The sequence below is a fragment of the Capricornis sumatraensis genome, chromosome 4 (genome assembly GCF_032405125.1).
Source record: "Capricornis sumatraensis isolate serow.1 chromosome 4, serow.2, whole genome shotgun sequence".
NCBI lineage: Eukaryota > Metazoa > Chordata > Mammalia > Artiodactyla > Bovidae > Capricornis > Capricornis sumatraensis.
In genome coordinates this window covers 115,962,759-115,977,927 of record NC_091072.1, presented here as the reverse complement: position 1 = coordinate 115,977,927, position 15,169 = coordinate 115,962,759, and the positions used below count along the sequence as shown (strand labels likewise).

At 45.3% G+C, this 15,169-nt stretch overlaps 1 protein-coding gene across 3 annotated transcripts in view; it reads left to right on the top strand.

Annotated features, from left to right (window-relative positions):
- The window catches only part of LARGE1 (LARGE xylosyl- and glucuronyltransferase 1), a 447,934-nt gene that overhangs the window by 142,159 nt on the left and 290,606 nt on the right, over window positions 1-15,169 (top strand). For all 3 annotated transcript variants that reach the window (XM_068970493.1, XM_068970492.1, XM_068970491.1), the window contains exon 4: window positions 9,648-9,771. In XM_068970493.1, the coding sequence (XP_068826594.1) occupies window positions 9,648-9,771 (124 nt within the window). The remainder of the gene's footprint in view (window positions 1-9,647; window positions 9,772-15,169) is intronic.

The window sequence follows — 15,169 nt, the reverse complement described above, 5'->3', positions numbered from 1 at the left end:
TTCCCACTCCCAGACTCATAGGTTAGACTGTCACTCTCCATCTCAGGCCAGTGGAGAAGCATTGGGATGTAATTCACATACTGTGACATTCACTCTTTAAAAGTGGACAGTTCAGTGGTTTTTGGAACATTCAGAATTGTGCAACTATCCCCACCATCTAATATTATCAATGGCCCATTTTCAGCATCTCATAAAGAAACACCCGTCCACATGAACAATCACTCCCCACTTTCCTCTCCCTGCATCCCCTGGAAACCACTAATCTTTCTGTTTATGTGGACTGTTCATTCTGAACATTTTATATCAATGGGACCACATGCTCTTTTGTCTTCCTGTAACGGGCTTCTCCTGTGTAGCATAATCTTTTCAGGGTTCATCCATGTTGTAGCATCTGCCAGTCCTTCGTTCCTTTTCATTACCTAATAATTTACTTCATTTTGTTTACTCATCACTTGGTGACCATTTGGGTTGTTTCCACTTCTTGACTGTTACAAATAATGCCAGTGTGGATGTTTTGTTAAAGTTCTTGAAGGAACACATTTTCATATATTATTTGTTGATATCAGATTGGCCACAGATTGTTTAGGTGTTTCCAAAACATGTTACAGAAAAATCCCAATAAACTTTTTGGCCAACCCAGTAGCTAGGAGTGGGATTTCTGGGTAAGTCAGCAATGGTAACTTTATGCTTCATGTTTTGAAAAGCCGCCAAACTGTGTTCCAGAGCAGCTACAGTCATTGTATAATCCCACAAGTAGCAGCTGAGGGTTCCGGTATCTCTACATCCTTAATGACACTTGTTATTGGCTGTTATTTTTATCTTAGTCATTTTAGTGGATTTCAGAGTGGTATCCCAGTTCTGATTTGCATTTCTCTACTGACTAGTGATGTTGAGCATCTTTTCCTGTGCTTGTTGGCCTTTTGTATGTCTTCTCTGAGAAATGACTGTTCAGATCTTTTGCTCATTTTCTAATCTGCTTACTTGTGTTTGTATTGAGCTGTAAAATATTTTTATACTATGGTTACAAGTCCCTTACCAGGTATATCTATGCCTTGCAGATATTTTCTCTCATTTGGTAGCCATCTTTTTCACTTTCTTGATGGTGCTCTTTGAAGCACAAAAGTGTTTAATCTTGATGAAGACAAATTAATTTATTCTTTTTCTTTTGAGTTTTAGATGTCTTACGTCAGAAACCATCACCTAACCCCAGATTAAAAGATAACGCTCTCACATTTTCTTCTAAGGGCCTCTACGCCAGAGTTGCAAGTAACTGTGTCCACTATGAGGGAATTTGGATCTCTTTAGTAATTATTCATTTGTCCTTTTATTCTATTTTTTTTTGATAGGCTATTACTGGATGATTATATCTATAAGGAATTGTTTTTAAAAATCTGAGGAAAAGATTATTCTTAATAAAATCTATTTTGTAGAACCGTTTTCGATTTACAAAGAAATTACAAAAGGAATACCACAGATTTTCCAAAACCCTACAGCCCATTTCCCCTCTTATGACATCTTATGGTATATTTGTTATAATTAATGAACCAGTCCCTAGTGGCTCAGCAGGTAAATAATCTGCCTGCAATGCAGGAGACACAAGTTTGATCGCTGGGTTGGGAAGATCCCCTGGAGAAGGAAATGGCACCCCACTCCGGTATTCTTGCCTGGAAAATTCCTTGGACAGGGGAGCCTGGTGAGCTACAGTCCATGGGGTCCCAAAAAGAGTTAAACATGACTTAGTAACTAAACAACAGCAACACTTGTGTCTTTCTCATATAATAATAAATGGTAGGCATCCAGACCACCAGTACTGGTTGGGTAGTTGTATTAGTGCTAACTTACAGACTTAGCTTCCCTTCCCTGGTGGCTTAAACGGTAAAGAATCTGTCTGCAATGCAGGAGACCCAGGTCCGATCTATGGGTGGGGAAGATGCCCTAGAGAAGGAAACGGCAACCCACTCCAGTATTCTTGCCTGGGAAAACCCCATAGACAAAGGAGCCTGGAAGGCTAGCTATAGACCATGGGGTCACAAAGAGTCAGACATGACCGAGCACATAAAACTCATTACTCACTGATATATTATTATAACTAAAGTTCTGTCCTTTGTTTCAGATTTCTTTAATTTTTGCCTAAGTTCTGTTTTCTGTTCCAGAATCCCATCCAGGATATAATACTGCATTTAATCATGTCTCCTTCGGTTCCTCTTTCTTGAGATAGCTAGGAGAAAGATTATTTACAAAATGTGGTTCCCAGTGCCAGGACTCCATCTAACAGGGAACAGTTGCAAAAGTGTAAGTTTTGAGCCCTGAATTCAGTGGGAGGCTCTGAGAAAGGGCATCTTGATACCATGGAATGTCTTCCTTGGAGCTGTGGTGTCTGAACTGAGAGCCGGAGGCTGGAAGCAGGAAGTGTGGTACCGTGCAGGCAGCTGTGGACACCACTCCAGTGTGAACACAGCCTATGGGAAGGCTAAGCCCTGACCTGATGCACGGCCAGGCACTTTCTAGGCACCAGGGTTGGGGAGAGAGTAGACAAGAGAGTAGGTGCTTTGTGAAATAAGACAGTCTCTACTCTAGACAGCTCGCATTCTACTGGAGGGTGGACATAGATCTGTAGATGTATGGGAAGATTTCCAGCCCTGCTAGTCACTGCTGGAAAGAAAGCAAACGTGGCGGTGGGGTGAGGCGTGATGGGTAGGGAGAGGGGCTTTGGATGGAATGGTCATGGCGGGCCTCTTTGAGAAGGTGAGATTTCACTGTATTCCTGAAGGAGACTTTGGTTTATTCCTGAGGAAGAATGCAGAAGAGGGGGAAAGCCCTGTAGAAATGCTGGCACCATCATCCTCTGAGAGCCTGTTCTTCTTACTCACGCTGTCCATCTTCTGCTTGGTAACCAGATTAACCTTCTGAATTACAGCTTCGGTCTGCTGCCTGCCGAGCCCTATAAACCTTATCTGGCTGTCTTTCACTTGGAGAATCAAATTCTGTTTTTTAGGAATTCACACACCCTGGCCCATCCTGTTGTTAATACTCTCTCTCTTTTCTTTCCTCCCTATTCCTGGCATACAGTGTGCATTCAATAAACATTGTATGATCTGCTCTAATAAGACTGTAGTTCTTTCACAGACACACTATGAACCTCTCCACCTCTGTTCTTTTCCTATTTCTGTTACATACTGCAGGATACATTTCTCTCTCCCTCATCTTTTCTCATCCAAAGGTCCAGTTTGCTTGCCACATGATCCGTGGAAACTGCCTAGACTCTCCACTGCTGAGAGGCCATCTCCTTCATTCTTATTCTCCATGAACATGTGTGTGTGTCTTTGTGTGGCCGTTCTGTACGGCTGTGCAGGCTGTTCACTGTCCAGCTCCAGGAATCCCTTTACTCACCATTCAGGTCCGTGTCTTCACATGGCTGCAGGGCAGCAGGGAGGGCCTGCTATTCCCAAACTTGCAGCTGTGTGTGTTACAGAGCCCTTATGTGCTAACATTTATGTGGTTATTTGTATTCTTTCTCTGTCTCGGCTACATTGATTGCTGCCTGAAGAGAGGACTCTGAGCTCATTCATCGCCTAAATCCCTATTCTGCCTTACTTGATGCTTGATAGCTCTTTGTTGGGTGTTTATCCATTCAATGCATTTTTTCGTCTATGAGTGGAAGAACTAATTGAAAACACTTTATTTGAAAAGTGATGTAAAAGCAGTAGAGAAAATAACAGTTTCATAAGTTCATGTTGATAACAGTTCTGGTCCATTCAGGCAGCTGTAACAAAACAGCACAGACCAGGTGGCTCATAAACAACAGGAATTTATTTTTTCCCCTCAGTTCTGGAGGCTAGGAAGTCCAAGGTCATGACACCAGCATGACCTGGCTCTGGCGGGGGCTGACTTCCTGATCACAGACTGCAGACTGCCTTCTGTGTTCTCCTGTGTTAAACAAGCCAAGGAGCCTCTTTCGTAAGGGCACTAACCCCTTTCAGGAGGACTCTGCCCAGGGACCTATTCACCTCCCAAAGGCCCCACCTCCTGGTACTCTCACCCGAGGGGTTAGGGTTCCACATAATGAATTTGGGGTGGGGGTCAACGAACATTCAGACCATACCAATTATTAACATGTATTGAAATATTACCCACGTGCCAGGCATTTTGCTAAGCACTTTATATATATCACATGTCACAATTAGCCAATATATTGATACTGCTGCTTACACATTATTGTTCCCGATTTGAAGAGAAATTGAGGCCTAGAGAGATGAAGTCACAGGCTTGCATTCACTTGTCATTAATGCAGCCAGGGTTCCGACCCAAGTGTTCTTGAGCAGAACGCCAGCCCTGAACCATTGATGTAAGCGTGTCCTCAGCTGCTTTCACTTCTTATGGGAAATGTGAACAGTGATGGGGAAGGAGAGAGCGCTGGCTTTCTTTCCCTGTTGTATGGGTGTTTCTTGAGCACACGTTATTTGCCAGCCTCTCTGCCCAGCACTGGGGGTGGAAAAGAAAAGATGGCTGCTGTCCTTGGAGGCCTCATGGTGGAGGGAAGAAGCCAGGTATTTGAATTGTTTGTTTGTTTGTTTTATTGAAGGATAATTGCTTTACAGAATTTGTTTTCTGTCAAACCTCTGCATGAATCAGCCATAAGTATACATATATCCCCTCCCTTTTGAAACCTCCTCCCATCTCTCTCCCCATCCCACCCCTCTCGGTTGATACAGAGCCCCTGTTTGAGTTTCCTGAGCCATACAGCAAATTCCCATTGGCTGTCTATTTTACATATGGTAATGTAAGTCTCCATGTTACTCTTGCCATGCATCTCATCCTCTCCCCCACTCTCCCCACATCCATAAGCCTCTATGTCTGTCCATAAGTCTTCATGTCTCTGTCTGTTTCTCCACTGCTGCCCTATAAATAAATTCTTTATACCATTTTTCTAGATTCTGTATATATACGTTAGAATACAATATTTATCTTTCTCTTTCTGACTGACTTCACTCTGTATAATAGGTTCTAGGTTCATCCACTTCATTAGAACTGACTCAAATGCGTTCATGTTTATAACTGAGTAACATTCCATTGTGTGTATGTACCACAACTTTATCCATTCATCCGTCAATGGGCATCTAGGTTGCTTCCATGTTCTAGCTATCATAAACAGTGCTGCAATGAACTCTTTTTCAATTTTGAATTCCTCAGGGTATATGCCTAGGAGTGGGATTTCTGGGTCATACGGTGGTTTTATTCCTAGCTTTTCAAGGAATCTCCATACTGTCTTCCACAGTGGCTGCATCAATTTACATTCCCACTAACAGTGCAAGAGCATTGCCTTTTCTCCACACCCTCTCCAGCATTTATTGTTTACAGACTTTTTGATGATGGCCATTCTGATCAGTGTGAGGTGATATCTCACTGCAGTGTTTTGATTAGCCTTTCTCTAATAATGAGCGATGTTGAGCATCTTTTCATGTGTTTGTTAGTCATCAGTATGTCTTCTTTGGGGAATTATCTGTTTAGGTCTTTTTCCCATTTTTTGATTGGGTTGCTTGTTATTCTGGTACTGAGTTGTATGAGCTGCTTGTGTATTTTGGAAATGAATCCTCTGTCAGTTGTTTCATTTGTTATTATTTTCTCCCATTGTGAGGGTTGTCTTTTCATCTTGCTTATAGTTCCCTTTGCTGTGCAAAAGCTTTTAAGTTTAATCAGGTCCCACCTGTTTACTTTTGTTTTTATTTCTGTTACTCTAGGAGGTGGGTCAGAGAGGATCTTGCTTTGCTTTATGTCATTGTTTGTTCTGCTTCTGTTTTCCTCTAAGAGTTTTATAATTTCTGACCTTACATTTAGGTCTTTAATTCGTTTTGAGTTTATCTTTGTGTATGGTGTTAGGAAGTGTTCTAATTTCGTTCTTTTGCATGTAGCTGTCCAGTTTTCCCAGCACCATTTATTGAAGAGGCTGTCTTTGTCCCATTGTATATGCTTGCCCCCTTTGTCAAAAGTAAGGTGCCCGTAGGTGCATGGGTTTATTTTTTTATTTTAGTGTACAATACTGTATTGGTTTTGCCATGCATCAACATGAATCCGCCACGGGTTACACGTGTTCCAATCCTGAACCCCTCTCCCACCTCCCTCCCCATACCATCTCTCTGGGTCATCCCAGGGTGCATGGGTTTATTTCTGGGCTCTCTGTCTTACTCCATTGGTCTCTATTTCTGTTTTTGTGTCAGTACCATACTGCCTTGAATACAGGTGTTTGAATTTGATCTCACGGTGCTTCGCTGTGAGTGCTCAGTTAGCTTTTCGTTGGAGGCAATCACAGAGGAGATGACTGACAAACAGTTTGAAGGGATGAACAGGAAATCACAGGCACTGGGGAGAATTCTGTGGGGAAGGAACAGCACAGGCAAAGATACAGATGTGTAGGAAATGTGATGTGTTAGAGCAACTATGTGTAGCTTGGTTTGTTTGGTATTGTTATCCCCATATCTAAAATTATGCCATCCCTCCACCATGGATAAAAATGCAAGTTGACAATTACACAGTTTACATTTATCCATTCTTCATACGTAAGATTCCTTTGTGCCTCCCGTGGGAGAGGGAGGTGGTTGTGCCAATACTGAGGGCTAAAGGGACCCTCTGTCTTCCAAGGAGTGACAGGTTACCCCTGGCCTAGCATCCAGGTTAAGTCACTGGCCAGTGAGCAAGCACATCATCACTCCCTGATGCCTCTGGCCATCTCTTAGGACCTCAGGAAGCAATGGCAGCTGGCAGCTTCCTATAGAGCTTCCAGGAAGGCTGTAGGGCACGCACGCCACTTGCTCCTGAGCATACGTGGTTTAATTGGAGAGTTTGCTGTGTTCAGGCAGTGGGTACCGTGGAGAAGTTCAGTGGTTCTGATGGCTTCTTTGAGTCAGTGATTCAGCTCAGCACCCTTGAGCACCTATTATGTGTTTGGCAGATTGACCTTGGATAATAACGTTCTTCAGGTCTAGACTCATCCTCCCAGCTCCACTTGGCTTTGCTACCCTCACCTTCAACTCGCTGTATCCAATACCAAGCCCACCATCTCCCTCCAGTGTGCCTTTCTTCCCGTGTCCTCTGTCCTAGGGGCATCACCACCAGCCCAGGGAGCCCCGCTGCCTTCCTCTTCCTCGCTAGCGTCCTCATATCCGAGACCTCTTCTTCTGAAATCCCTCAAGCTTTGACTCCTTCGTTCTTTGTTGCTCTTCTCTAGACGTGAAGTCAGGTTTTCATTTCACATTCGTTTTTTTTAATCGAACTCTTACTGCATCTGAGGCGTGGAGCTCCATCCTGGGACTCGGCATCACTGGCATTATCCTTTGTCTTTTTAAGCTCACAGTCAAGGAGGGACGCAGACAAGTAAACAGACAGTGACAGCCTAAGGATTGTACAGATGCTGAGAGGACTGTGTGTTAGGAAGGGCCCCTGACCTCATCACGGGTCACCAGGGCGGGATTCCAGGAGCACCCGATGGCCGACCTCAGAAGTGAAGGCCGGGTGAGAGAGAACCAGATGCTGAGTGGCGACTGTGAAAGTGAGGGAGGAAGAGGACGGAGAGGACAGGACTGGAATATGTGAGAGCAAGGATGGTGGGTCTTACCACCATGTCCCCAGGATCCTGCTCATCGCTTGGTGATTAACAGGTGTTCAGTAAGTGTAGAATAAGCAAATGCATGAGGATTTCCTACCCAGTAAACCACATACGCAAAGCCCTGGGTGGAAAGAGTGCATGGGGGAAGGGAGAGTTGAAAGACATTTATGTGTCTGGAACTTCAAACAGTGCTGGGGAGCGACTGTACAGGGGTTGAGAGCTATGGGGCAGGTCGTGTGACTCCCTCTGCTGAGCTGATGAAGTACAGACTGTTGATTGCACTGCTTACTATATGCCTGCATCTCTCCCCTTCTCTGTTCCAACCCCCGAGTCCCTGCTAACCTTCCTGTCCCAACACACTCTCAGTGCCTGCTGGGCTCCATTCCATCTCTTATTATTCTCCCTGGATCATGTCCCCTCTTCCTTTCCTTCCTGTGCCAAGGATAAAGCCTCCCCCAGTGCTTACACATCCTTCTGACCCAGTCCAGACTCGCCTTTCATTTTCTTTAGTCTGATGGAACCTTGTCTTCTGTTGTAGCTGTTACCACATCCCACCTCCTGTTTATATTTAATTTTGTCTATATTTAACTATCTCTTTAAATGGTAAGAGCTCCTTGAGATTGGGGCAGGGGGATGGGGTCCTTCTCATCTTTAGATTTCTCAGAGGTGCTCCTTCACCACAGTGCATTCTCTTATTATTATTAGCACTATGGTATCTGTGGTAGTATTTCTGCTGAGTTGAACTGTGGCTTTGTGCCTGGCAGTCCCTCAGGAAGGCAGCTCCACTGTCTATTATTATCCCACCTATGTTTGTTGTTTTGGAGAAGGAAATGGCAACCCACTCCAGTGTTCTTGTAAGTTCCCATGTTACTCTTTCCATACATCTCATCCTCTCCTCCCCTCTCCACAAGCCTCTATGGAGAATTCCAGGGACGGGGAGCCTGGTGGGCTACCGTCTATGGGGTCGCACAGAGTCAGACATGACTGAAGTGACTTAGCAGCAGCGTGTTTGTTGTTGAGGTGCAGCGAGTATTGTACTGCTAATCCCATCTAACTGACCCCGTAGCCCCAAGGGGACTCTTCATTGTGCACAATGAAGAGGCAGTGCGGAGGTATAAGTGACATGTTCAAAGCCCCCTCCATAGATGCTAGATCTGGGCTTCAGACCTATTTACATTTGAATCAGAAGCTTTGCCCTTGTGTGCTGCTCGTTTGTATTTTGGATGCTGGCTCAGTGTGACAGCGGGCCGACTGAGATGGAATGATAAAGACCTTAGAAATATTACATATGAGGATGAGCTGATATTCAGTAATGGGGGCCCCAGGTGATGCCACTGTGGCTCCCTGGGGGTGGTAATGGACATGGAGGGGAACAAGCAGAAGGAGAGATTTAGTGCTGTGCTATGAGAGAAGTACTTTCCAGCTCCATACAGCCAGTCTAAAGACCTCATCCTCTGTCCACGTGCTTCACTGAGGCCACTACATCCAGGTGGTAAAGATAAAGCATTGACCAAATTGTACACACGCTATGATTTTTGGAAATACAGATGCCCTAATAGCAGGTATGGTGGTTGGCTTGCATGGAGTGTCACCGATGATTTTACCCTCTCCGGTCCTTGGAGTTGCCATGTCTCTGAAATCTTGAGGTTGGATTAGATGTCCTCTCCCCTTGTCACCCCTGACCTCCCCAGCAGGCACTGGTGGGGCAACATGCCTGGTTGACCTTCCCCGTTGCTGTTACACATTGGTTGTGTGTGTGCTCAGTTGCTTCGGTCGTGCCCAACTCTTTATGACCCTGTGGACTGTAGCCTACCCAGCTCTTCTGTCCACAGGACATCCCAGGCAAAAATACTGGAGTGGGTAGCCATTCCCTTCTCTAGGGGATCTTCCCGACCCGGAGATCGAACCCACATCTGCTTTGCAGGAGGATTCTTTACCACTGAGCACTGGCGAACCCAAATATTACCGGTTGGTAGGAGCGGGTTTTTGTGGCTAGAATGCAAAGGTCTTGGTTCTCCCTCCTGACTCCTCCTCTCACTGCCCACAGGCGGAACCCCCTCCATTTCCACCTCATCGCTGACTCCATCGCCGAGCAGATCCTGGCAACACTCTTCCAGACCTGGATGGTACCAGCGGTGCGTGTAGACTTCTACAACGCTGATGAGCTCAAGGTACTGATGGGAAGGGAGTCATGCTTTTCTTGTTTATGGTTTAGTGGACAGAAGCAAAGGCAGAAATCTCAACTCCCAACTGGAAACGTCCAGGTGTACCTGAGGGTTTTTGCCACTTGAAATTGATTTGATTATCTCAAGCATTAAAGTAACCACCTCTTTAGCACAGGATACATGTTGTTCCATGCAATTCTGACCACCAAGCGTTTCTATGGAGGCTGGAGGCCTCTGGCCTGGTCTGTATCTAAAGGAGGCCCATGGTGGCTGATATCTAGAGAATTTGATTACCTGGTCAGGTCAGCACTGAACTCAGAGTGTGATGGGACTGGGTTTGAACTTGTGTATTGTCATTTACTGGTCATAAGACACAAAGTTATACCTTTGCTGGATCTGAGTTTTCATGAGTAGAAATGTGATTATAACAACAACCTCGTGGAGTAATGGCTCAAATGAGAGAATATATCTGAGTGTGCTTTAAAAGACTATGCTGAATAGAGACTTCCCTAGCAGTCCCTTGGTTCAGACTCTGCACTTCCATTGCAGGGGCCACAGGTTCGATCCCTTGTTGAGGAACTAAGATCCTTCATGCCATGTGGCATGGCCGAATAACCCCCACAAGATTAGGCTGAATAAATATGAAGGATTATGTTGGGCCAGAAGGTTTCAACCAAATGAAGATCGTTTGGCCACATCATTACCTTACTTGAAATCCTGCCGTGGTACCACGTGGTCTGCGTCAAGCTTGAGTTTCACAGTCTGATTAAAACGCCCTTCATCTTCTGGCTCTAGACCCTTCTTCCAGTCTTGTCTCTGGCCGTTCCTGCAAATTCACTTATTACTTAGCTCCAAGAAACCACCTCTGGGCTCTCTGCCCTCCTTCCTGTGTTTGAGCCTTTCCTTCTATCCGACATCCCCTTCCAGCTACTTTGTCACCACTCCACTCACCCTTCGGGTCTCAGCTCAGTGGCCACCTGCTCTGAGATCTTTCTGCGACTCCCTCAGGGAAGAGGAAGATCTTCTCTGTTCACTTGTCCAACTGCTGCTTTAGTTTAGACCCTTCTTGATGGGGGACGGGGCTGGGAACATGTCTCGTTCTGGCCTGTATTTCTGGTGCATTGGTTGTTACCCTGTGCTGCTAGTGGATTTTACAAATTGCTGTTATTAGTGGAACACGTAACGTTGCAGAAACTGTGGCTGCTCCATCTCCAGTCACCTTGGGAAGGACTAAACACCTAGGCATGAGGCTGATTTTAGCAAATTGCTTGTTCTAAACCTCATAAAGCCATTATCTTTTCATTTCAGAGCCGTAACATTTTAAATAGATCACTGAGATGCCGGCCAGAGTTTCTGATTTTCCCATATTTCAGGCTCTGAGGTTGATCGAGATGTTGAGAATTTAGCATTTGGGGATTGTCGTGGCAATTTGTGTGCCATTCCAATCTATTCTGAGCTAAAATTGATTAACACTCTTAAAAAGGGAAAAACAAAATTTAGCAAATTGCTGCACTAATTAAGGTGAAAGCAAGCCACTCTGTCTCCCAGGGTCTGAGCACCAGTTCCATGGGGAAGAGCTACGGGAAGGGAGGAGCTGTGTCTGGCACAGAAGGCAGCTTCTTCTGTCTTCATGTGGTTCCAAATCTGTGCTCTGTAAGCCTGGACCACCCCTACTTTTTAAGAGAACACGGAATGGTTGAAAAAACCCCAACTTCGTATTCCATCTTGCCACTAAAGAGCTGTCTGACTTGGGTTTGAGCCGTGAAAGTGAAAAATGAAAGTGTTAGTCAATCAGCTGTGTCCAACTCTTTGCAACCCTGTGGACTAATTTAACCCTGCCAGGCTCCTCTGTCCATGGAATTCTCCAGGCAAGAATACTGGAGTGGGTAGCCATTCCCTTCCTGACCCAAGGAATCTTCCTGACCCAAGGATCAAACCCTGGTCTCCCACATCACGGGCAGATTCTTTACCTCTGAGCCAAATGGGTAGGACACTACCAGACACAGAGGAAGATACTGGATTAAATAAGATAACTCACGTGAAGACCCAGCAGTGCCTGAGATGCGGCAGGTTCTTGATAGTCCCTTATTCCCCTTTGTAGCCCTGGCAATGTAGGATTAAAATGCTCTTAACTGTATGGCCTGCAGGGAAATCCCTGGGCCATTGGGAGGTTGAAAGGTAAGGCGCTGTGCCCTGTATGTAACCTGCCCCTGGGAACCCCAAGACTTTCTTAGGGTCCTGGAAGAAAGGAGGCAGGTGAGATTGGGAAAGACTGGAGTTCTGACTCCATCATGCCCACATGAATCCAAGTATCCATTATGTTTACACACTTTTTTAATTCTTTGGGCCACACTGGGTCTTCATTGTTTCGTTGCTTTCTCCAGTTGCGGCGAGCAGGGGCGACTCTTTGTTGGGGTGCGTGGGCTTCTCATTGCGGTGGCTTCTCTTGTTATGGAGCATGGGCTCTAAAGTGTGGGCTCCATAGTTGTGGCACAAGGGCTTAGCCGCTCCATAGCATGTGGACTCTTCCCAGCCTGGAGATCAAACCCGTGTCCCCTACATTGGGAGGCAGATTCTTAACCACTAGACCACTAGGGAAGCCTGCACACTGAATTTTTATCCATTTGAAGACTGCATGGCTTAAAAAATAAGAAAATTGCCATGTGATGTATTCTGAAGGATATGGTCTCCGGAGTCCTGCCCTTGACCCTGCCTTCTACTCATGACTGCAACGCGAAGTCCCTCCCACCTGCATTTCATTTCCTTACCACTTAAACGTCTATCACCCACAGTCCTGTATCCCATAAGGCGAGTTGTCAGAATCCAGTAAGGACGATGAGTATGAGGCATTCTGTAAAATGTAATTTTTCCACAATTCATGAGAACAGTCATAATAATTTATGCATAATTCTGCTTGAAAAACCTAAATCACGATCTGCCCACTCTCCCGACCTGAGCCTTCCGCATATCTAGCACCACCGTCTACTTAGCTGCTCATCCAGAACTAAGAGTCTGCCTTCAACGAGTCCCTTTCCCTCTCTCTGTATCTGACCATTCGAGGTCCAAGCTTGTTTCCATCTCCCCTGACACTATCATAGTCTAAGCATGTGAGATTTTTCCCCAGACAAGTCTCTTCCCTTCTTATCTGCCTACATCTCCTTTACTGAATCTGTTCTTCATCAGTAACATAAATCAACTTTCCCATAGGAAAGCCCAACCACACCATCCCTGTCCTCTGTGTAAAATCTCTGATGGTTTCCTGGTGCTTTTAGGATGGAGAGTACAGTCCTTAACTGAGTTGTGTTTCTGGCTCCTGCCTCCTTCCAACTTCTTCCAGTATTGTTAGCACCACTGCTCACCTGCTGAATTTTCCAGGCTGCTCTGCTCCTTCCCTTCTGCTGGGGGCCTTTGCACAAGCTATTTCTTCTGTCTGTTGTATTTGGAGTCTGTTCTTTCCCCATCGCTAATTAATTCCCTATTATTTTGCTGAACCTCTGTGTACTTGAGGAAACCTTCTCTGCTTTCATCATCTCATAGGGCTTTGTTATACCTTCTTGGAGGATCACATACGTTTCTTCTGGAAACTCACCACTGAGTGTAAACTTTCCTGCCTTTGTGTGATGAGCAGGTAAATGTCTACCTTCCCTCAAGTGTAGGGTCCAAAAGAGCTAGGCTTCTGTTTTTTATCACTCTTGTATCCCTACCACCTGGCTTGATGCCTGGCCTATGAAAATGTTTGCTAAATGAATATGCAGTAAACTCAGTGCTGGGTGCCTAAGAGACAGACGCAAAGTCATTAGGAAAGGATTTCAGTTTGTTTTTTTTTAATTGGAGTATAGTTGATTTGGAATGTTGTGTTAATTTCTGCTGTACAGCAAAGTAATTCAATTGTGTGTGTGTGTGTGTGTGTGTGTGTGTGCACGCGCATGTGTATTGAAGTAGGAAATGGCAACTCATTCCAGTATTCTTGCCTGGAAAATTGTAGGACAGAGGAGCCTGGCAGGCTACAGACCTTGGGTTTGCAAAGAGTCAGATGCAACTGAGCATATATTAATATATATATGCATTCTTTTTTATATTCTTTTCCATTATTGTTTATCACAGGATATTAAATATAGTTCCCTGTGGTTTACAGTAGGATCCTGTGATTTACCCATCCTCTATACATAAAAGAGTTTGCATCTGATCCCAAACTCCCAATCCGTCCCTCCCCCAACCCACTCCGCCTTGGCAACCAGTCTGTTCTCTATGTCTGTCATTCTATTTCTGTTTCATACATATGTTCATTTGTGTCATATTTTAGATTCCACATATAAGTGATATTTGATGCCTGTTTGTCTGACTAACTTTACTTAGTGTGATAATCTCTAGTTGCCTTGGTGTTGCTGCAAATGGAACCATCGCCCTCTTTATGGCTGAATAGTATTCCATTGTGTATCTGTACCACATCTTTATCCATCTTTATCCATTCATCTGTCAATGGACATTAGATTGAGGAAGGAGTTCTGGATCACTGTCAGGACGTACCACATTCCTGAGGCCCGTTGTACCTCAGGGCACTGGCAGACAGCCAGGTGTTTGTCTGACCCTGCAGTAGCACAGAGAAAACGTCTCCGTCTGTGCCAACCCACCTTAAGCCCAAGAGCAGCCGTGGGGCAGGCGTCTTTCCATGACAGGTAAACCAGGAAGGGGATGTATTGAAACACCATCCACCAGATGATGTTAGAGGAGGGACAGATGATGACGTGGAATCATGCTGATTCTGCACTTGCATCCAGGAAACGTATCGGACGGTACCCACAGCAGACGCATAAGATGGCCTCCCCCGATACGGCTGAGAAATCATTTTATATAGCTGTTGGAAATGACATTTCTCAGAAATACTCCTGTGGGGCCCTTACTCTGTCTGTTAGTGCTGGAGAATGGACAAACAGGGGAAAGGAAATTATGAAGGATCAGTGTGTGATTAAAAACAAGCTGTGAGAAATTTGCGCTGGACTGGTACGCTTCTCTCTGTAATGACCAGTTAGTGCGGGTTTGCAAACAGTGATCGCTCAGCATGCTCATCCCCGTGGCCTGTGAAACACTCATTGGTCTTTCTGATGTTTTTGTGGCTCGTTCATTTCTGGCTTTCTAGTTCCCAGACCCACAGGCTCCCAGGACTGAGTGCCTCCACACCCACTCAGGACAGGAAAGCCCCTGTCACCAGGGGAGGGAGCAGCAGGATGAGGACCACGCCTTCTATTTGCATGGAGCTTTGCAGGTGGTGGCATGCATCACTCACGTCTTGGGACCGCCCTGTGGGGTGGAAAGAGGAGCTTCATTACCTCCATCTCACAGGCACTTTGTAAACTGAAGCATAGAGGTGAAGGATATTTCCCTGAGATTAGGCAGTGAATAAATG